Below are 22,124 nucleotides of genomic sequence, written 5' to 3' on the forward strand. Positions count from 1 at the left end.
GCTCTGAAGTGCAAAGACTGTGGTGCTGGCCCAACCCCAAGTCAGGACAAGGAGGCGAGGTGCTGGCCTTCCTTCTCTTAGGAAACTTGGCAGCCTGGGATCTTGGCTGCCACCCGTGGCCCAGAAGAACCTCCTGGCTCTAGGGGAGTGCTCTCTCCCCGGCCATCCCCCCCAGAGGATTGCAGGGCCTCCTGGAGGGGTGCCCTGACCTTGCTGTGGGGTGGGAGAGTGGGGGGCCAGGCCATGTTGCCCTGGAACCCAGGGCTGTGGGCCCCGGTGCTGAGACTGCTGGCTGGGCAGACTTTCTTGACCTGCTCCTTGTTCTCCAGATCCTGCAGTCTGGGGACCCCCCTGAGTCCCCACTCGGAGGTTATGTGGTGGGGAGGGGCGCCTCTCCCAGGGTCACCTCCATGGGGCTCTGCAGCCCCCATCCCGGAGCCCAGGCCCAGGGGTCTCAGAGTTCTGAATGCTGGGCTGTGGTGGGGGGCAGAGGTGGGGGGATGTGGTGGGGAATAGAGATGGGGGAATGTGGTGGGGGCAGAGGTGGGGGGATGTGGTGGGGAATAGAGATGGGGGAATGTGGTGGGGGCAGAGGTGGGGGGATGTGGTGGGGGCAGAGGTGGGGGGATGTGGTGGGGGCAGAGGTGGGGGGATGTGAAAGGGCCTCTCCGCCTGGGCCTGTGCCACAGGCTGGGCAGCCCCTCTACACATGGGGTCAGGCCAGAAGGGGCTCCATGTTCTCACGCCAAGGAGCCCGCCCCCAGCAGACTGAGGTGGGAGCAGCTACGGCCCCCGGAACCCCTGCCCAGCACCAAAGCAGTCGGCCCAAAGGTCCCACCCGTCCAAAATGCCTGTCCCCTGCCCGTCCCTCCCCACCAGGCTGTTCCTTCACCTTCAAGGAGGCTCTTGAGTAGGGTGGGATGCCACTGTCGTACTTGCCAGAAACAATGCCACAGGCCAGAGGGGACCAGGTCATGGCGCCCACTCCTGAAGAGGAAAAGCAGGTGGAGTCAAGCCCTGGGCCCGAGAGCGGGGGGTGGGGGGAGGGCGGGGCGAGGGGCCCGAGGGTGCCCACCTATCTTGTGGAACAGCTCCGGCAGCTGCACCTCCACCTTCTCGCGCTGGAACATGTGGTACTCAGCCTGCTCGCAGATGGGCGGGGTCAGGTTGAACTGCCGGGCCACCGAGTAGGCCTCCTGTGAAGGCAGAAAGGGGCCCCGCGGGCCCTTGCCTGTGAGTAGGTGGGGGGCTGCCGGGGCAGCCAGGGAGAGGGCACCAAGGTGTCCCCGGAGCAGGCTGGCCCAGCAGCTGCAGCCCGGGCTCCCCACCGCTCACACTCATAGCTTCCCTGGGAGCCAGCGAGGCCCTGGTGAGCTGGGAAAAGGAGGTAGGTGGTGGGACCCCCAGGCCGGAGGGTCCAGTTATGAGCAGCCCAGGCCCTGAACCACACAGCCTGGATGTTAATCTTGGCCCAAGCTGCGTGACCTTGGCATGTTACCGAACCTCTTTGTGCCACAGTGTCCACATCTGAAAAATGGGCTGCCTGCGGCACTCACCTGGTAAAGGCACTGGTGAGGACTGCATGTGAGAGGGTCTCTGTGAAACCCTTGACCCTAACAGCACCGGGCATGTCTCAGGAGCCCAGTGGAAACAGCTGACGGTGTTGTCACCCCAGAGTGCTTGCTGAGCTCCAGGGCATCTGCTAAGAGCTTCACACTAGTTCTCTCAGGGACTCCTCAGAATGGCCCCATGGGGGCTTGCCTAGCAGATGTGTTCTACAGGTGGGTAAACAAGCTCAGAGAGGTTAAGCCATTTGTCCAGGGCCACACAGCGCTGGGATCCATGCGGAATCCCCATCTGCAAGGCGTACAGACATAACCACCACACTCCACCATCCTGTCCTTCCCTTAGCACCCAGGCATCGGTGCAGTTGGGACCAAAGGCACAGACCCCGCCAGAGCTTTGGGGTCTCCATACGCAGCCTGTGCCGGGAGTCTGTGCCTGGACACACACATGCTGCGCGGCCGCCGTACCATGATCTCCATGGAACTCCAGCGTGACGTGCCCCAGTACATGGCCATCCCCTGGTTGATGACGTGGGTCATGGCGCGGACGGTCTCTGTCGTGAGAGAAAGGGAAACCGCAGGTGGGGGGTGGCCAGGGCTCAGGGCCAGCCTCGGGACATTCTGCAAACACAGGCGGGACGCTGGGAGGAGGGACAGGGGCTGCGAAGATGTCTTGCAAGCAGTGTACTTCCTGGCTCTGAAGTTGGGTGTGGGAGGGGTTTTTTGGGATGAAAGAGAAAAGTAAGCCACAATCCTAGAAGTTGGTCATGAAAACAGTTTCCCCGACTGGTTACAGGCCTATGGAAATGTTGAAAAATGGGTTATGGATGGACCGTGATGTTTCTATGGCAGATTATAGGGGACAATCGAAGAATGTGGCTCTGGACTGCAGAACTGGGGGTTCTCTGGTCTGGGGAAGATTCGAGGGCCCCGATCACTCAGGAAGGACCAGGTGAACGCATGAAAGTTACAGTCAGATTGGCGGCAGGAGGGACACGTGTTTTTGCGTTTCTGGTCTCCTACTTTGGGCTATTCCAAAGTCTAATTGGAACAGAGAGTGGGCTGGATAAGGAGTTGTGGCAGGACCTGGGGCGCCGTATGGTCCCGGAGAGTAGGGCTTCGGGGCTGAGCTCATGTTTCCTGTCATGTCCAGGAGACTGAGAAGCGGGCGTGGAAAGCCTTGTAAGACCATGGCCCAGGTTCTCAAACCAGCCCAGCACCAGGCCAGAGTCCCAACCCGCCTGTCCCCTGGCAAGGGGTGGTCCCAGGGCCACAGGGGTCTGGGTGCTCCTCCTGTAAGGGGCCAAGGCCTGGAGTAGGACAGTTTTGAGGCTCCATGAGCCCTGGGAACAACCTGAATCGTGGACGGCAGAGACTCCTAAGGCCCTGAGGATGAAATCGCGGAGACTCCACGCTGGCCTTTTAAAGAAGAGAGGAGGGACCTTTGCCCCCGCGACACAGTGGATTCTTCCCAGTATTCAAAAATGTTTTTGAGACATAACAATCTGCTGGTTATAGCTCCCTCTCAGCCTCATGGGGGATGTTGTGATTTTAAAAACACAACTTGGTGTCAAAATTTCAAATTTCAGAAGCCTCTTAGCTTTGCAGGGCGAGGGACTATGGCGCTAGGCTTCTCACGGGTCGGATACAGTGCTTGCAAGTTCGACCGCCAAAGGCAGTGTGGGAGTGAGTGGGAGTGCACGTGTTTCTAAAAACAGCAACAACGTTGACCCTGGAAAAGCCCTGGCTCTCCCTAAGTGCCTGCTTGTCCTTTGCCCATGCTGCATGGAAGCTGAGGTCCTGAAAATGCTGGGAGTGGGGCTGATGGGAAGGAAGGATGGAAGATGCTGGGTTTGTTCTGCAGGCTCCACCTCGGAATGGCAACGAGGCCACAAAGTGGCAGCGCTGGCTTCCCGTCCACTTCTGTTTTGGGGGTTGCTCCCTGAGTGCCCCTTTACTGAAGTCCACCCTTAGCAGAACCTGGGGCCTCCTAAAGGCTAGAGCTGAGGCCACTGGGGTTTCTGGGGTGGCGGTCTTGGCAGACTCACCCAGGACCCCTGGCAAACCACCCTTGGCTTCCATGCTTGCAGGCCCAGCCCTGCTCTCTGCTTGCTTCCAAGGTCAGAGGTTGTGGCTCCTGGGAATCCTCTCTGTCCCCTCCTGGGGGTGGAGACCTGGGAAGGAGTCTGAACTCTCTGGGCCACCTCCCTGGGCCACCTGCTTTAACTGCCAACACCGATAGACCCTCAGGAAGTGCCTGGTTGGGAAAGTTTGAGGAGAACCTAGAGGGTCCCAGGAGAATCTCTGACTACATCCTACCCAGGTCCGGGCTCCTGGCCTGGCCTGGCCGGCCTTGTGGTTTTTTAGAAACACTCTCGGGGCACCTGTGAGCATGCAGCGTCATTTCCCGATTCTTTTCAGCCAAGGCTTAGGTCCACATGCTAGACAGAGGGAAGCCAAGGCCCCCAAGGCCAGCCCCGTTCCCTAGCTCTCCCTCCCCGGCAGCTGTCCCAGGTCTCCAAGGTCCCAGCCAGTGAAACCACACGCTGCCCTGCGGCGCTCCTTCCATGCGGTGATGGGGAGACGGGGCTGATGGGGCAGGAGCCTCTGGCTGTCCTGAGGTGGGGAGTCCTAGGCAAAGGCCCCTGGACTCCCTGGAGGATCTGGGCAGAAGCAGGCTGGACAGGGAGCCCACATGAGGGAGCACCCTGCGCTTGTGCCCAAGTGTGATATCAGTGGCCCCAGACCCAGGGACAATTAGGGACAACTGTCCTTCACCTCAATATTTAATGCTGTTGAACAGAGGTAGGAGGACTGGATCCTTCTAGCTGCTGCCAAAACCCACAGCATCTCCTGCCGCATCACAAATAATACATGGGGGGTCAGGTGGCAGCACCAGTTGGCAGACAGGGGCCCAGGCCCAGGGAGACCGACACCTGCCCTTGGGGTGGGGTCCTGGGGCCCTTAGCTGTGGGGAGGGCAGAGAGACTGTGCGTGGCCAGAGGCCACCCCCTGGTTTCAGAAGGCTGCCGGCTCCTGTAGTTATTCTTTCAGGAGGAAAATGACTCCATGTTGATGGAGAGCTTTGGCCACCTGGTGAGAGGGGACACGCAGCCAGCATGCTGTCCGAGGAGCAGCGTGCTGTGGACGGGGCAGTGTGCCAAGCCAGGTGATCTCTGCCTCCAGGAGAGACAGGAGCTTAGCAAACATAAACCATGGAGGAGCTGAGACTCGGTGGGGGGCCGTGTGTTCTGGGGTCCCTGACGGCTTTGCTCCTTGTGGAAACCTGGTCTTCCCCAACCCTTCCCATGGCACCATCCAGGGTCAAGGCTCCAGGTGGGGAACACAGCATCCTGAGATCAAGAGGACCCCCAGCCGCCGCGGAGCTCAGCAGTGCAAGCCCAGGGGTGGGGGCCATGCACGGGAGGAAGGAGGAACGAGGGGACGGGGGCGCTGGGGGCGCGGGGCTCCAACACCACTTTGCTTTTCCTTCACTTGCAAGGTGTTCTCATAGGGTGCTCTTTCCCCTCTTTATGCATTTTATGGAGAAGTTTCTCATGGGGTGAAAGAATCATGTAAATAAAAATACTGTCTCATAAAATGCAGCTTGGACACAGAAGTCAATAGTCAGGCCGGGGGCACTGTGTACCTTCTATGATGAATGTCCTTGACTTGGAGGAACTAAATGGGTCCCCTGGTGATAAAAGAAAGATTTAAAGAGACCAGAGTTGATAGCTGGGAGCACTGAGAGGCGTGGCACAACGAAGGCACAGCGGGGAGGCACAAATCACCGTGCAGAACACACGTTTAGTTAAAAAGGAAAAAATATATCAACACACGCACATGCGTGCTGTATATGAACAAATAAAAAACAATAACTGGAACACAACTTAACTTTCAAGTCCCTGCAGCAGCAAAGCACACATGGAAAGATGCCTGTAGCAGGAGGATGGGGGAGCAGAGGGGGCTGAGATTGCAGGAGTATAAAGAATAAAAAATGCCAAAGTAACCAAAACCGATTTTCAAAGCGCTGAACGCTTCTTCTCCTCTATGTAGTAATTTATCCCCCAGAGCAAAAAAGACCCCCCCAAGCTTCCCAATGGATGGTGATTGGAGAGAACACTGCAGTCAGAGTCCCCACACTGCAACTTCACTTAGCTGCAAAATAGCAGCTGCAGTTCCACTGCGGCTCTGACTCGGAGGGCGGATCGGCCGGGGTCCAAAGCGAGGACAGGGACTCAGCCTGGAGGTGACGGGTGCACCTGGCTAAGGGTCAGCAGCCAGAGGCTGAGCTCACCCCTATTGAGGGGAGGCCTGCCCCCTCACCCCCCACCCTGGACCTGGCCTCCTCTCACGGCTCACCCGGGTGCCCAGCAGGGCCCATGCTGGCGGCCTCTACAACCCCAGGTTCAGACCCTTCAGACACCACCCAGGCCTAACCGGTGGTGCTGCCGCAGACCACCTACCTTCCATCGGGGTGTTGGGGTCCGGGCGGTTGGCAAACACCACATCCACGTACTCCAGCTGCAGTCGCTCCAGAGAAGCTTTCAGACCTGGGGGAGGACCGGGTGGGGGGCATCACTGCTGTGGCTGCATCTCCACAGGCACCTGGGCCCATCCATGACCGGCTCAGGGAACAAGAGATGGAGAAGAGGCCTCTGGCATCTGGAAGCTTCCGGAAGCTGATGGAGGTCGTGAAATGCCACGGCAGAGGTGGGGACACATCCCACAGGGAGTGGGGGGATCTCCCCTTCAGGAGGACGTCAGGGGACCACAGGCCACCTGTCCTTGACTAAATGAAGGGAAAGCCCCTCCTCCCTTAGACAGTATACCCTCCTCTGAGGCCACTCTGTTACAACAGGGAGATCACCTTATCTATCACACGTGGAGGGAGGGCCACACCTGCTGCCTGTCCCATCAAAGGCAATAGTGTCTATGGTCGGGCGTGGTGGCCCATGCCTGTAATCCCAGCACTCCGGGAGGCCAAGGTGGGCACATCACTTGAGGTCAGGAGTTTGAGATCAGCCTGGCCAACATAGTGAAACCCTGTCTCTACTAAAAATACAAAAAAATTAACTGGATGTGGTGGTGGGCACCTGTAATGCCAGCTACTCAGGAGGCTGAGGCAGGAGAATTGCTTGAACCCAGGAGGCAGAGGTTGCAGTGAGCCTAGATCGTGCCGCTACACTCCAGCCTGGGCAACAAGAGCAAAACATCTCAAAAACAAAACCAAAAACAATGGCAATAGTGTCTAAAACGCCCAAGCCACCCGCTGGTGCTTAGAGCAGCTCAGGACACACAGCCGGCAGAGTGAAACGCTGGGTTGGGGTGGGGAAGATGGGAGTGGGTGGCTTGCCGCCCCAGGTGATTTTCAATGGAATGATTTATTACCTCGAAGAAAATAAACACGGATAGGAAAGGCATAAAGACAATAAAGATACAGCAAGGGCCAGACACCCCGGTGCCTTGCTCCGGTGCCCGCCAGTGCTGAGCCCCGGGCTGTGTGGCGTGCACCTTCTCCGGGGCGCTGTGGGCATCCCAGCCACCCTTGCCGGGTGTGCTCTTACTGTCCCTATTGCACAGGTACTGTGGCAGAGGCATGGGGCAGGGTGCCCCTTGCTGAAGACCCACTCAACCAGTGTGGGGCCGAACCTGGATTGAAACCCAGGCTGGTCTGTGGTCTGTGCTCAGCCACCAGGCTGCCCTCGTTCCCTAGAGGGTCCTGCTGTGCTGCCTGGGTGGAAGGAGAGGGTCAGGCCAGAGCACCGGGTGCCCCGGGATCGGGCCCTCGGTGGGGTAACTGGGGGGGTCGGGCCCTGTGCTGCCTTCACTTTGGCCTCCGAGGATGATCCCACAGGTGTGGGGGCCCTGAGGTGCCCAAGCGCGTCCTCACCTTCGATTATGTGCTTCCTGGACAGGCCCCGCTCCGTCTCCGCCCTGGAAAACAGGCCGACCGCGCGTGATGTCGCCAGCGGTTTTGGTACCCTGGCCCCTCCCAGAAAACGTTTATGATGCAATGTTAGATGCAAAAACAGGGTCAGCAAATGCCGTGTGGGGTCGGATTCCACTTTGGGGGTAGGTAACCGAGGCTACAGGACTGAACTCCCAGAGGCCCAGGGGGAGGTCTGGTTACAGGGTTCAGAGGGGAGGGGGGCATCAGGAGGGGGTGGGGGGCTTTGATTTTCAACCTAACCCATCTGTTTGATTTGGACTTATTATTATTTTTAAATTAAGAACACATCAGGCTGGGCACAGTGGCTCATGCCTGTAATCCCAGCACTTTGGGAGGCTAAGGCAGGAGGATCACTTGAGCCCAGGAGTTCAAGACCAGCCTAGGCAACATAGTGAGACCCCATATCTTAAAAAAGGACAAATTAAGGCCAGGCATGGTGGCTCACGCCTGCAATCCTAGTGCTTTGGGAAGCTGAGGTGGGCAGATTACTTGAGCTCAGGAGTTTGAGACCAGGCTGGACAGCATGATGAAACCCCATCTCTACAAAATACAAAAAAAAAAAAAAAAAAAATTAGCTGGGCATGCTGGCATGTGTCTGTAGAACCAGCTACTTGAGGCGGGAAGGTCACTTGAACCCAGGAGGGTTCAAGTCCCAGTGAGCTGGGACTACGCCACTGTACTCCAGCCTGGGTGACAAAGTGAGACCCTGTCTCAAAAAAAAGAAAAAGAAAGAAAGAAAAAGGACAAATTAGTCAGGCATGGTGGCACATCCCTGTAGGCTGAGGTGGGAGGTGCGCTCGAGCCCAGGAGTTTGAAGCTACAGTGAGCCGTGACTGTGCCACTGTGCTCCAACTTGGATGACAAAGTGAGACCCTGTCTCAAACAAAAAAAAAAAAAAAAAAAAAAAAAAGAATGAATGAATCGTAGTTATAATTCCTATGAGCCCAAGTGTGTCCAGCCCAGAAACTATGGAGCTAGACACTTGGAGACCTGCAGGGGTGACAGGCGGCCCAGGGAACTTGGAGTGGTTTGGGTAGTTCACAAATTTTCTGTGTTTTCCATAATTTTTATGATGTTACCATAGTGACCAGGAAAAAATAATCCACGTAAGTAAAAAGAAAAGTTAAGCGAGGTTTTTGTAAAAGGCAAACTCAGCCACAGCTACTTTTCTGGATTTGACGTCCCTTGACAGGGACAGGCACCAGGCATAGCTGATGGCTGCAGAAACACCAGCTCTGCCCCTGCTGGGGACAGGAAATGGCACTGGGCCGGGGCCTGTCCAGGACAGACCCCGACCACTCTCCCTTCTCAAGGAGGACTGTCCTCCCACCACCCCAGGAGCCTTCTAGGTCAGGGGTCTCTGGGGAGCACGGGGCTGTGGCTGCTGGGCCGGGGCTGGAAGCATCGCCAGCTGTTGCACCTACTTTCCGCCCCAGAAGATCTTGGTGGTGATGACGAGGCTGGACCGCCTGCAGAACAGAAGAGAAAGAAGGGGTGTGATAAGCCTGGCCTCTGGGGGGTCCTCCTTCATCCCCGACGTCCTCATCTCTCACACAGAGGTCCTGAAAGCCCTCCTGCCCGGGAGCCCGGGGCATGAAATGGGCACTTCTCCATCATATGATGTGTACCACATGCCAAGCCAGGGTGCGTGGGCTCCTCATGGAGCCAGGAGGCAGCCACCGAGGCAGTAACTGTGAGTCAGGCAGTGGGAGTTGGACAGCGGGGGGCCTAGTGTGACCGGAGCCCGGAGGAGATGCCTTCCGCCCAGGATGTGGGAGGGGGGCCTGGCTCGGGAATACGAGGGGCACATGGATTTGGTCCAGGTAGAGGAAGCGGCAAGAGCCAAGGCTGGAGGAGGCCAGGTGTGGGCCAGGGGGCAGGGGCGGGCTCTGGGGGAATCTGGCAGGAGTTGAGGATGGAAAGATGTGGGTGGGAGGCAGGCAGGGAAGCTCTCTGCAACGTTCCCTACAGAATGTGACACGTGTTGCAGAAAATCTGTGTGGGACGGCCTGGTCGGGGTAACTTGGGGGGCACCGAGGGAGGGAGGGGAGGCATAAGGACGGCCTGGTCAGGGTAACTTGGGGGGCACCAAAAGAGGGAGGGGAGGCATAGGGAGCCCAAGTGTGGCCAGGCCAGTGGGGTTCTGGGTTTGAGTAGCTGAGGCAGAGAACTCTGAGGATTTGGGCTTGAGCAGCACGAAGGGAAGTAATCGTTCTTCTGCTCTAAGTCCACACGAGACAAATGCCCATACCAGTGGCTTTGTCCTGGTGGGATGGGGGATAATGATGACCCCTCCCAGCCACGTTTGACCTTGACCCCTCCCAGAGGAGGGAATACTTCCCACCCAGGGGGTGACAATGACCTCCGGGGGCCCCATGGCTGAGCTTCTTTCCCACCCGCGTCCCGGGCTGCTCAGGGAAGCAGCTCACGAGGCTGGAGTAGGAGGCCTCCTTTGCCCCCAAAGCATCCGCCACAGAGCTCTGGCAGGGACAGCGTCACCTCCAGGAAGAGGGATCACCCCACACCACCTCCATGCACATTCGCCAAAGACATGATCAGGGGATTTGCTAATACGTGCAATTTCCTTTAATTACGGTGTGATGAGGAATTTGTTTTGGGATCAGAGTTGCCAAAAAACAAATTTGATGGGACAAGAGGAAGGGGTGTCAGGAATCCATGGGGGAGGGGGTGGGGGCTCCCCCTGGCACTGGGATTCTGAGTGGCACTTGGAGGGGAGGGAGGAGGGAGGCCCAACTTTATAACTGCTTCCGATGTTTCTGAAAATAAAGACACATTTATTAAGAAACAGGGCCCTGGGGCTTGTCAGCACCTTCAGATAAAGCTGTGTCCAGGGGTCTGGGGAGCCTCAAAATGTAGGCAAGTGCTCAGCCCAGTTGGTCCCAAGGTAGGTGAGGACCTTGGCCTGGGAAGGGCCCATAGGCTCCTGGGAGAGAAGGGTGGATGGCCCCCGATCTGCGACCTTTGGGCTCCATCACACCCGGGGACCGCTCCCCTGTCTATGCTGGAGGGGACCACTTCCCAGGGGAGTGTGACATGTCCCGCCCTGAGCTGGGTGGGTGATTTACAGACTTGGGGCCACTGACCCTCAGGATAGCCCTGCCGGAACGGTCCCACACACACCCCCTTAAAGATGGGAACAGTGAGCTCCAGAGAGGCTGAGACGCCGCAAAGGTCCTGTGGACAAAGTGCAGGGTAGCATCCAACCCCAGGCCCCCAGGCTCTCTGAGCCATTCCCCTCTGGCCCCCTGGCTCCCCTGACCCTAAATGCTCCAGCCAAAGAAGTGGAAGGGCTTTGCACCCCCATCTTCTGTAGCAGCACGCCTTTGCTGTACCCAGGCCCGTTCTCACGCCAAGCTCTTTTTGGCCTGACACTTTGCAAGCAGCGACCCTGGCGCTCTGGGTCTCTGTGGATGAGTTGGGACAGAAGCGGAGTGGGCAGGCTAGGGTTGGGGTGGACAGTGTATTCGGCCTCCCTTCAACTTCTTTCTCAAGCAGAGTCACCTCCTCCTCTTGGAGAACTGAATTTTCCTCTCCACTTCCCAGTAAGAAAAATGTGGGGACTTGCGGGCCTTACAACACTGCACGACAGGCTGACGAGGCTGACCCTGGGATAGTTCGCCCGCACCCACCCCAGGGACAGACCGCAGAAAGCAGGGCCATTACCTCCATCCTTTCTTCTTAATGATGTTTCCCAGTACCACTTCAGCCCTGCAAAACAAGACACCGAACTCTCATCACAGCCAAACAGAAAAATCAAACCCAGACCCACTGTGGCCACTGGCCACTTGATTCCCTCTGTGAAAATGTCACTGGGGCCAGACAGCCAGGCTGTTAATACCCGCCTTGGCTCAGTAGCTCATTCCAGAGAGAGGGCTGGCCCGAGGGAGCGGGAGCAGCTGTGTTATTGCCCCCGACTAGGATGGCTGTGGCATGTTCCCCTGCCGTCGCGTGTCTAAGCAGTGGCGGCCCCAGCTCTCACAGAGAAGGAAGGAGCTGCTGTCGAGCTTGGTAAAGCCAGCATCCCATTTCCTAGTCAGCTGAAAATTCACCGGGGAAAATGCCTGGCAACATTAGGTGGGCAAAATTTCCAGAGAAGTATCTTGTTTTTTTTTTTTTTTTTTTGAAATGGAGTCTCACTCTATCACCCAAGCTGGAGTGCAGTGGTGAGATCTCGGCTCTCTGCAACCTCTGCCTCCTGGGTTCAAGCAATTCTCCTGCCTCAGCCTCCCAAGTAGCTGGGATTACAGGCACACGCCACCACATCTGGCTAATTTTTGTATTTTTAGTAGAGACGGGGTTTCACTATGTTGGCCAGGCTGGTCTTGAACCCCTGACCTCGAGTGATCGGCCCACCTTGGCCTCCCAAAGTGCTGGGATTACACGCGTGAGCTACTGCGCCTGGACAAGTATCTTTTTTTAAAGTTAAATTATTCATCAAGTGCATGCTGTGTTTTGAGAGACAACCAACATGTACTCAGGGTCAAGGGCTGGATTTCCAGCAGACGTGCATGCTTGTGTATATGTGTGTGTATACATGTGTGCATGTGTGTGGGTGCACGTGTCCCTCTCATTTCCTGCATTGAACGGCAGACAGTCAGATGCTAGGCGGACCACTGTCTGTCCTGTTTGGCATCACTCTGGGTCCTGCACCAAACTCAGGCCAGCTGTGGGCATGGGCGGCTGACCCAGCCTCGCCTGGCACTGCAGCACTGGATTAACTTTGAAGAACTTTCTGCTTGTAGCAAAATGTTTCTGAGCAAAACAACAGACGGAGAATGATCCGTACTCTGTGCTACATTCCAATTATAAAAGCGCCTGAGTCATCCACTCAGAAATAATGGGCTCTGATTTGCAAGCTGTTTAGCATGCGCTCTGAATGCTCCTCATTTATGGTCAAGACGCACAGAAAATTCACTCAGCCCTAGGCCTCTTCCTTTTATTCCTTGGTCCCTGATTTGGGGATCAGGAAAGGAGGAGAAAGAGAGAAAAGCTAGCAGTGATCTCTGGGGCAGAGGAGCAGCAGACAGTGAGTTACCTAAGCCTGTGGCTTGTGGCTCTGGCTGTGAATTTGGTAGGACTCACATCTGTTCGCAGGACACAGAAATCCTGCAGCTCTCTGAGAAGCATGCAAATTAGTGTCAGCAGGAGAAGCAGGGGGCCTTGGGAAGATACGGGTTTGGCCCCCTGCAAGCTGCCTCTTAGCCTCCCCCAAACTCCCCAAAGCAGTTTCTCCCTGCCTATCCCCGGCACGCAGCACCCAGCTCCCCTGTGAGGGCACTGATGGGCATCCACCGGGGGCTTAGCTCTGAGCTGGACAGAGGGACGGCAGTGGCTGGCCCAGGAGCAGAAGGCAGGGGATCCCACAGAAACAGCGACCTGAGGGGAAGCTGCTCCCTGACTCCCTGGCCTTCCGGCAAGCGGCTTCCGAGAGGATGGAGGCTGCTGGAGACCCAGTGAGCTTGCCCAGCTCACCAGCTCTGGGTGTCCACTTAAACAGGGGAACATGGAAACTGCCAGTGACAGAGGACGGAGTGTGACTGCTGTGACATGGGGTGTGCCCGGCCTCATCCACGGAGGCTGCACGGAGCTGCCTCCCACACGTTCTTCAGGGCAGCATAACCCAGGCCAAAGCAGGCAGCGAAGAGGTGGGGGGCTCGGGAAAGGAGGTGCCTCTCGGCTTGGCATCTGCACGGGGCTTTTTGACCTCAGACCCCTCCGCTGGGCTCATCTGTCTGGAAAGCTGTTCACTTTGATGGGAAGCTGCTGCCAGTATGGAGGGAGTGGGAGGGGGCTTTGCCATCTGGAGGGCCAAAAGGGCTGCAGATGGGGGCTGGAGGCGGTTTGAGGGTCCAAGCGGTAGCCCCCAGGGCTGTGCGCTCCCCAGGCTCTGGGTGGGAACTTGAGCAGGGCCCAGTTGGGTTCCCTGCCACTGGGTGCTCTGGGCCCCGCTGCAGTTGCAGGTAACCACCCAGGGCCCACGAAGCAGCTGCGGGCCAAGCAGCTATGGTGCACAGCAGCCCAGGCCTGCAGCCTGCTCGGCTGATGGGAACTTGGCTGGCCCCAGGCAGGAGGGGGGCAGAAGGAGGATGAAGAGAGGGCCAACAAACGATTTCACAAACAAAAGCTGACTTCTGGAAACCCGATGCAGGAGAGTGGATGATTTGATTACAGCCAGTCTTTAAAATTGAAGCCAACAGCCTAGCTGAAGAGGACTGAGCTTTTACATAATTGAGCAGGAAAGTTCACTGCCAACATGGGAAGTGCTCCCCACAGCACTCGGCCGGCGCCTGTCCTCCCCAGCTCTGAGGCCCTGCAGGCCCTGCAGCCCTAGTTGCACAAGTGAGACATGAAATGTCAAAATGTCAGGCACATCAAGAGAGCCCAGGACAGCAGCTTAATCGCGCCTCTCACCCAGCACAGCATCTTTGGCACCAGAGGGACTGTGGTCCCCCTGTTGACTCCACGGGGAGTTCAGCAAGTGACCAGTGTCCAAGCGTTCTGCAATTCCAGCCCCATGAAAATAGTACCTCCTAAAGCCATTCAGAGTTTAAGAATGAAAGTAGGGTGCAAGGTGCATTTGTGAGCACTCTTGGGAATGCGAGTGGCAGGAATCCCTGCAGCTCTGGCTCTGCCCAGGCATTCTGAACCACTTTTTCCCATGTGAAAAGACACGTACTTGCCGGCTGCGTAGACTTCTGCTGTATCGAAGAGGTTGATGCCATTATCATAGGCCAAGGCCATGAGCTGCTCTGCCATCTGAAACGAGAAAACCGACACTGTCCTGCCAGCCGGGGGTGGGGCCCAGAGGCCTGGGAGGCCTCCCCGTGTCCAGGCCCTGCCCTCCTGGGCCCGACAGGCTCCCCTGTGGGGTCTCTCCTTGCCCTCTCCTGCCACAGGACAGGGATGGAGGCAGCTCTCAGTAACAAACCCATTGAGAAGAATAAAGAAGGCAAAAGGAATGAAGAAACTGCCAAGGACTGCGAATTTCTTGAGAGCAGGGACCCCATCAGTTGGGGTCATCACAGGGCTTAGCACCTGTACTGGGCTGAACAGTATCCCCACAGAATTCATGTCCACTCAGAAGCTTAGAGGTGACCTCATTTGGGAATAGGGCCTTCTTGAATGTAATTAGCGAAGATGAGGTCGTACTGTGTTAGGGTGGGTCCTAAACCCTATGTGACTGGTGATTTACAAGGAGAGAAAACGCAGACACAGAAGTCCATGAGACTATGAAGGCAGAGACCAGAGTGACACGTCTACAAGCCAAGGACTGTTGGCAACCCCCAGGAGCTGGAAGAGGCATGGGGCAGACCCTCCCCCAGAGCCTTTGCAGGGAGCCTGGCCCTGCCGACACCTTGGTATCAGACCTCTGGCCTCCAGAAGGTGACAGGAGGGTGTCTGTTGTTTCAGGTCCCCAGGTTATGTCACTTTGTTACAGCAGTCCTAGGAAACCAAGGAAGTCCCCAGCAGGGGCTCTGTGGACGTTGCTGGGATGAGTCTATGTCCTTAAAGCCAGGGCTGTGTATTCAGTTGTATCTCATTGAATCTTTCCCAGCACCTGCACATGAGGACTGAATTGTTATTTTTGTAGATGGAGCAACTGACGCCCCACAGCTGGTGCATGGCGGGTGACATCCATTCTGGCCTCTTGGCCAGTGTTTCTCCAATGGCACATACTCCTGGCCCCGAGTGGCACTGCTGTGTGGTGGCTGCCTCGTGGGCAAGATCGATGAATGACTGCCCGAGCTAAACACGCTGTCCGTCAGACTTTGCTCCGTGGCTGCTGTCAGGATGCGATTGTGCTCCATGAGCAAAGAACTGGTCGTGGGGTGGGACTCATGGAGCCAGGTGAGCCCCTCTGCAAGTGACAGCTCCCTCCAAGAGGCCGGAGAGAAAGGTGCCCCTGAGCTGCTGGCTGTCGGACAGGGCTGCTTCCCTCTGAGTGTCACACTTCCCCAGGTGCGGCTCAGAGCACTGGGCCTCACCAGCAGCAAGCCCAGCATGGGGTGAATAATTCTTAATAACCCTCAAAAACTGTAGGACAGAAAACCAGCCAGGGGTGGCTTCACAGGGCTGCGTCTCTCTTTTCTGAACTCAGAAGCCCTTGTGGCCAGGAGGTATGGAGAGTGAGGACAGTGTCCTGTGGGGACCACGGGTAGCCACCGCTGGGGGGCACCCATGGGAGAAGGCCCATGCCCAAATGCTGCGCGTGGGAAGGCGGGCCTGGTGCTAGAGATCTGACAACTTCTCAAGAGAAGCCAGAAAGGCAGCATGTTTGTGGGTGGGGGGGTGTATGGAAATCTGGCCGGCAGCCTGGCGATGTTGGCACTCATACCCAAACATCTCAGACATTGAAATGCAGCACAGCTGAAGCTGAGCCCCGGTTAGTGAGCAGCTGTGATTTGAGTCAGGAAGCCCAGGGGTGGAGGCCGTCGGTTTTCAGGATCCACTGGCCGGGGCTCCATTGCTGTCTTCCCACTGCAGCTCAACTGCCCTGAGGCATCAAACGCATCTGCCGCCCGAGGGATCTGCTGCTGCCCCCCCAGCCTCCTCCTCCCGGATGTGCCCACTGAGGGAGAGCCCAGGAATCTCTCCCCACCTCTAGCACTTTCCTTCCCAGCACCAGGGCTCCAGCACGGACAGACAGGCGGCTTGTTCACCTGCTCACTGTTTCCTCCTCGTCTTCCTCCTGACTTTTCCCTGATGCCTCCCACATCCAGGCCCAGGAGGAGAGAGCCCAGGAGGGCACAGTGCGCCGGGCTCCAGTGGGGCTAAGTCTGTGGTTAGGGCACTCACGCTCCTGGCAGGGCTTCTCAGAGGAGGGGACCCACGGCTCCGTTTTCCGTTTTTGTATTTCAGACACGTGTATTTTCTTATCCCCCATCTTTCTTCCAGGAGGGGTGGCACACTACCCATATGTTTGTGCACTTTGATTTTTTCACTCACAATACGTCCTAGAAACAAATCCACACCTGCTCATGAAGATCCCTTTCATTCTTTTTGTTTAATTAAAACATTACTGCATTTATCAAAGAGACTTTTCTAAGTTGTGGTAAAATATATATAATGAAATTTACTATTTTAACCTTTTTCAAGCGTAGTTCAGTGGCAGTAAGTACATTCGCATAGTTGTGTAACCATCACCACCATCCATCTCCCTGTCATGTTCCTAAACTGAAACTCTGTACCCATTGAACAGTAACTCCCCTTCCCTGCTCCCTGCCTCCAGCCCCAGCACCCACCATTCTCTGGTATTTATGAATTTAACTACTCTAGGCAGCTTAGACAAATGCAGTCACACCGTGTGTCATTTTTGTGGCTTGTTTCAGTGAGCATAATGTCCTCAAGGTTCAAGGTTCATCCAAGGGGTATCACATGTCCAGAATATCAAAGACTGGGGTTTTTTTTTTTTTTTTTTGGAGATGGAGTCTCATTCTCTTGCCCAGGCTGGAGTGCAGTGGCACGATCTTGGCTCGCTGCAACCTTTGCCTCCTGGGTTCAAGAGATTCTCCTGCCTCAGTCTCCTGAGTAGTTGGGACTACAGGTGCATGCCACCAAGCCCGGCTGATTTTTCTATTTTTAGTACAGATGAGCTTTCACCACGTTGGCCAGGCTGGTCTCGAACTCCTGACCTCAAGTGATCCGCCCGCCTCAGCCTCCCAAAGTGCGCCCGACAAAGACTGGGTTTTGAAGGGTGTTTAGGAGTTTGTCAGGCAGGCAAGGGGAGAGTGGGTGGGGGAGGGGCACTCTAGGCCCTGGGGCTGGTGTGGGCCAGGGAGGGCAGCCTGCAGCAGCATCAGCTCCCGGGAGCTCTCGCTCACCTGTGCTCAGGTCAAACCCCGGGGAGCCCTCCTTGACTAATCCTCCCATCACTGGAGCATGAAGTTCAGCCACTGCCGGGGCTTCCCCTGCAAATTAGTCCAGAATCTGACCCCTCTCCCTACCTCCACTGTGCGCACCCTGCTCTGAGCCTCCAGCAGCTCTTGGGTGGTTTCTCACAATAGCCTCCTAGCTCTCTGCTTCCATCCTCTCTCCCTGCACCTTCCCCCGGCAAAGCGTGGTCCATGGGCCAGCATCAGCATGAGATCAGCAGTGTAGCCTCCCAGGCTCCACGACAGCCCTGCCACATCAGGATGTGCCTTCTGAGTACATGGGATCGTGCACACGCTGAACTTCGAGACACCCTCATGACTCGCCATTCCCAGCGCAGCAGCCAGGGCGAGCCTTGGCAGACCTTTTAAATTCGGTCAAATTTCCTCCATGCAAAAGCCCTCCAGGGGCTTCCATCTCGCAGAGGGTCAAAGCCAAAGTCCCCACCAGATCTGCACCCTGATCCCCAACTCTATCCCCTGCATCCCCTTCTCCCCAACACTCGACCTTAGGGCTTTGCCTTGGTGCCTTGGTTGTCCCCTCGGCCCCCGAAGGCTCTTTCTCTGGACCACCACGTGGCTTCCTTGCTCGCTTCTGCTTCTTGACCACCCTGTCGTCAGGACCCCGCACCCCTGCCCTCCTTTTTCTACTTTCTTCTCTGCAGTCAACTAAATAACAGTTCTCCAAAGGTATCAGGTCCCTGCAACCTGGGAATGTGACCTTAGGTAGAAAGAGGGACTTTGCAGATGGGATTAACGTGAGTACTCTGCGATGGGGAGAATGTCCTGGCTTAGCTAAGTGGGCCCTCAGTGCCATCACAGATGACCTTATGAGGACGAGACAGACGGAGACTTGACAGACAGAAGAGGAGGAGGGAGAGTGTCCACAGGGGCAGAGACTGGGGATGCGGGCACAAGCCAAGGAAGGCCAGCAGCGCCAGACGCTGAAGAGGCCGGGAAGGGTCCTGGCCTGGAGAAGGAAGCCCGGCCCGGCTGACTCCTGGACTTAGGCCGGGAAAGGTCCTGGCGGGCAGAAGGGAGCCTGGCCCAACTGACTCCTGGACTTAGGCTCAGGGGTACCGAGTTGGGATCTCTGGCCCCCAGAGCTGTGAGAGAATATGTTGCTGCTGTTTTCAGCCGCACACTGGTGGCTATTTGTTACAGCAGCCACGGGCAGCTCACACCCTCTCCACAGCACATTCGACCACTGGAGACGGTGTCCTGCCTGCCTCTTTACCCTGTCGCCCTCTCTAGAAAGAGAGTGACTGGGAAGAGGCTGGAAGCAGGCAGGGAGCTGGTGCTAGGCAGGGGCTCCGCAAGCCTGAGGCGGGGCCCCGGCTGCTCCTGGCTCTGCTCTGCCCACCGGGAGGCCTCCCACTCCTGCTCATAGACTAAGAACAAAGGGCTCGGTGCTCTCCATTCCAGAGCACGGTGGCCCTGAACACGCCTGGCTCCCTCCAGGGAGGAAAGCCCAGCCAATCACAGAAACCTGTGGTCATCACAGACCCCCAAAGGCGTGCAGACAGCCGGATCGGCAGGGTCCGGCACGGCAGACACCAACCCTAACCTCACCTGTCCCTCAGCGAAAACTAAGCCACCATACAATTCCAGCTACATCCAGGGTGGCACCTGGGATTGGCAGGACCAGAGGCAGGAAAGAGAGGGAGGGACTCACGGCATTGTGGGGCTGTGCTTTCTCACTATTTTATTTATTTATGTTTTTATGGCTATGATTTTGCTGTAATTTCTCTTCCAGGTTTTTCTGCCCTTTCCCTAGAAAACTGCAGCTCTACTCCACAGACTGCTGTCTATGCTGGCTGCGTTTTCCATTTGCTCTCACAGGCCTTTCCCATGCTGTTCTTCAAAACATGTGTATTTTTTTTTTTTTTTTTGAGATGGAGTCTTGCTCTGTCATCCAGGCTGGAGTACAATGGCACAATCTCAGCTCACTGCAACCTCCGCCTCCCGGATTCAAGCAATTCTCCTGCCTCAGCCTCCCGAGTAGCTGGGATTACAGGCACCCGCCACCACGCCTGGCTAATTTTTTTGTATTTTTAGTAGAGATGGGGTTTCACCATATTGGCCAGGCTGGTCTCGAACTCCTAACCTTGTGATCCACTGCCTCGACCTCCCAAAGTGCTGGGATTACAGGCATGAGCCACCGCCCCCGGACCTAAAACATGACTTCTAAAGACCTCTGCTCTGTGGCCGCATCTTGGTTCATTTTACGGAGCCTTTATTTTGTGACGTTTTGGTTCCTTCCAGTATCTGGGTCCCAGACACTGAAATCAGAAGGAAGCTCAGGAGACATACAGACCACCTCCCTGTCACCCTCATCTGGGGGGACAGGGAATCTGTCCCTACCCCAGTACAGTTACCCCACAGCTAAGCACTGGCCACAAGTGTTGAGGCAAAGAGCACCAGGTGGAACCCCCCGTGGCCAGCGGCGAGGTGAGACCCCTGCACCTGTTTATGGCCAGAGGCTCAGCTTCCTTGAACTGGGAATAGCACCTACCTCCCTGGGTTGATAGAGGATTAGGTGAGATAATAAGTGTAAGGTTCTCAGCCATTACATCTATTAAGTTTTTATTGTCTGGCTTGTCTTGAACACATGCTTCTAATGGGGAGTGTGAGGCCACAGAAAGGGCACCTAACGACGGGAGGGCTGGAGACCTGAAACCACCGTGGTGGCTCCAACAGGTGTCACGTCATCTTAGGGTTCCTAGCGCGGTCTGATCCCTTCATGGGCTCCTGTGAGCACTGGCTGAGAATGTGACGGTGTCCGACAAACTGTGGACTCTGCCCTGTGCCATGTGAGGGTGGCTGTCATTCCTGCCTCACCAGCTGGTTTGTTCCACCCCTGGGCAAGCTTTCATTTTGTCCCTGGCATGGCACAGAACTGGGCTGAGCTGCTGTTCACACAACAGCCCTGCAGATACTGCAGGGCCCAGCTGCTGCGGCCAAAGAACAGGGGACGTCAAGCCTTTTCTGTAAAGGGCCACATAGTAAATGCTTCAGGCACTGTGGGCCAGAGAGTCTCTGTTGCAATTACTCAGCTCTGCCCTTGTGGAGTGAAAGCAGCCGCTATGTATAAATGATGGGTGTGGCTATGTCCCAGTAAAACTTTATTTATACAAATAGTCTGCAGAGTTGATAGAGACAGGAAGTAGACTAGAGGTGACCAGGGGATGGGGCGTTACTGTTTAAGGGTGCAGAGCTCCTGTTTGGGGTGATGAAATATTTCGGAAACAGATAATGGTGAGGGTGGCACAGTATGTGAATGTACTTAATGCCACTGAACTGTAGACTTAAAAATGGTTAAAATGGCAAATTTTATGTTTCATATATGTAATAAAAAATTGAAAAACAAAAAAAGCAGTCCAGGACGGTCCTGGCTTCCCTGCTGGCTCGGACCGAGCCGCAGCACCTGAAGTGCACAAACCCTCTTCATCTGAACCGCAGCCAGGCGGGCCCCCCCTTCTAGACGTATTGATTTCTTTTTTGACACTAACTGTAGGATTAATACAAAAATTTGTCTTGCTCCTTTGCTAAGCCATTTTCACCTGCCACAACCATTCAGAACCCGGACACTGCCATCTATTTCATTCTCTGTCCTTCCAGCTTGGTGTCATCTAGAAATGACCTCCAATATCTTCACACGTGTCCATCACTGTGTTCCTGATGGAGACACTGCAGAGGCCTGGGCCAGCAGGGCTGCCACTGGGCCATTCATTAATGCTCTGAGGGTGTGCCTGGTTTGCTGGTGAAAACATCATCTCGTTGGATGGGTCTAGTCTGTCTGCTTGTTTATATCTTTCCCACAAGGACATACAGGCCACCCAGCTAATATTGTTTGGAAATGAAGGTACTCCGTTCTACAGAATTCTCCTATCCTGCTTTAGAAACCACATCGAAAGGGAAACGAGGCCGAGTCAGGCAAGGCTGATTCAGATTGAACCATATGGGCCCCAGGGCTCCAACTGAACCAATCCGGTGGGCTGAGGTAAGGCAATTCCTTTTGCCTTAATAACTCCAGACTTCACCCTGAGATAGCGCCTATCCAGCAACTTCAAAGCAAGGGGCAAATCATTCTATAACCAGCTATTGTCTCTTTTTTTTTTTTTGAGACAGAGTCTTACTCTGTAGCCTAGGCTGGAGTGCAGTGATATGATTTCGGCTCAATGCAACCTCCCCCTTCTGGGTTCAAGCAATTCTCCTGCCTCAGCCTCCTGAGTAGCTGGGATTACAGGCGCCCGCCACCACGCCCAGCTAATTTTTGTATTTTTAGTAGACATGGGGTTTCACCATGTTGGCCAGGCTGGAACTCCCGACCTCAGGTGAACCGCCCGCCCCAGCCTTCCAAAGTGCTGGGATTACAGGTGTGAGTCACGCACCCGGCCAGCTAGTGTCTTAAAGATAAAAGTGACCTCAAACACAAACTGTATGCATTTACATTTTGATAGAAGCAAAGCTTTCCCTTGGAAAACTGAGCAATCACAGCTAACAAGGTCTCACATCAATTCGCTCATCAATTTTTAAACGCAACCTTTCTAGTGCTAAGTAAGACAAACACGAAAACTGCTTCTTGTGCAGATGCCCAGAGCTGTCTGAGCAAATGCCACTGCACTCACTTCTGAGATGCTGCCTCACTGTCCAGAAGCACACATGTCTGGGCGTGTGCCGTCCCTGTCCTTCTGAAAGACCCAGAGGCGCTGG

General features: G+C 55.8%; 1 protein-coding gene across 13 annotated transcripts in view; it reads right to left on the minus strand.

The window, feature by feature from the left end:
• KCNAB2 (potassium voltage-gated channel subfamily A regulatory beta subunit 2) overlaps positions 1–22,124 on the minus strand; it is a 114,529-nt gene that overhangs the window by 4,778 nt on the left and 87,627 nt on the right. For 10 of the 13 annotated variants that reach the window (XM_063660017.1, XM_054442013.2, XM_054442030.2 and 7 more), the window contains 8 exons: positions 14,216–14,295; positions 11,203–11,247; positions 8,943–8,987; positions 7,459–7,502; positions 6,032–6,118; positions 2,034–2,119; positions 1,076–1,196; positions 893–987 (listed from right to left, as the gene is read on the minus strand). In XM_063660017.1, the coding sequence (XP_063516087.1) occupies positions 893–987; positions 1,076–1,196; positions 2,034–2,119; positions 6,032–6,118; positions 7,459–7,502; positions 8,943–8,987; positions 11,203–11,247; positions 14,216–14,295 (603 nt within the window). Of the gene's footprint in view, positions 1–892; positions 988–1,075; positions 1,197–2,033; positions 2,120–5,214; positions 5,260–6,031; positions 6,119–7,458; positions 7,503–8,942; positions 8,988–11,202; positions 11,248–14,215; positions 14,296–22,124 lie in introns of all 13 variants that reach the window. The other 3 variants (XM_054441994.2, XM_054442004.2, XM_063660009.1) reach the window with 1 other exon arrangement.

This window comes from Pongo pygmaeus, chromosome 1 (genome assembly GCF_028885625.2).
Source record: "Pongo pygmaeus isolate AG05252 chromosome 1, NHGRI_mPonPyg2-v2.0_pri, whole genome shotgun sequence".
In the NCBI taxonomy this organism is placed as follows: Eukaryota; Metazoa; Chordata; class Mammalia; order Primates; family Hominidae; genus Pongo; species Pongo pygmaeus.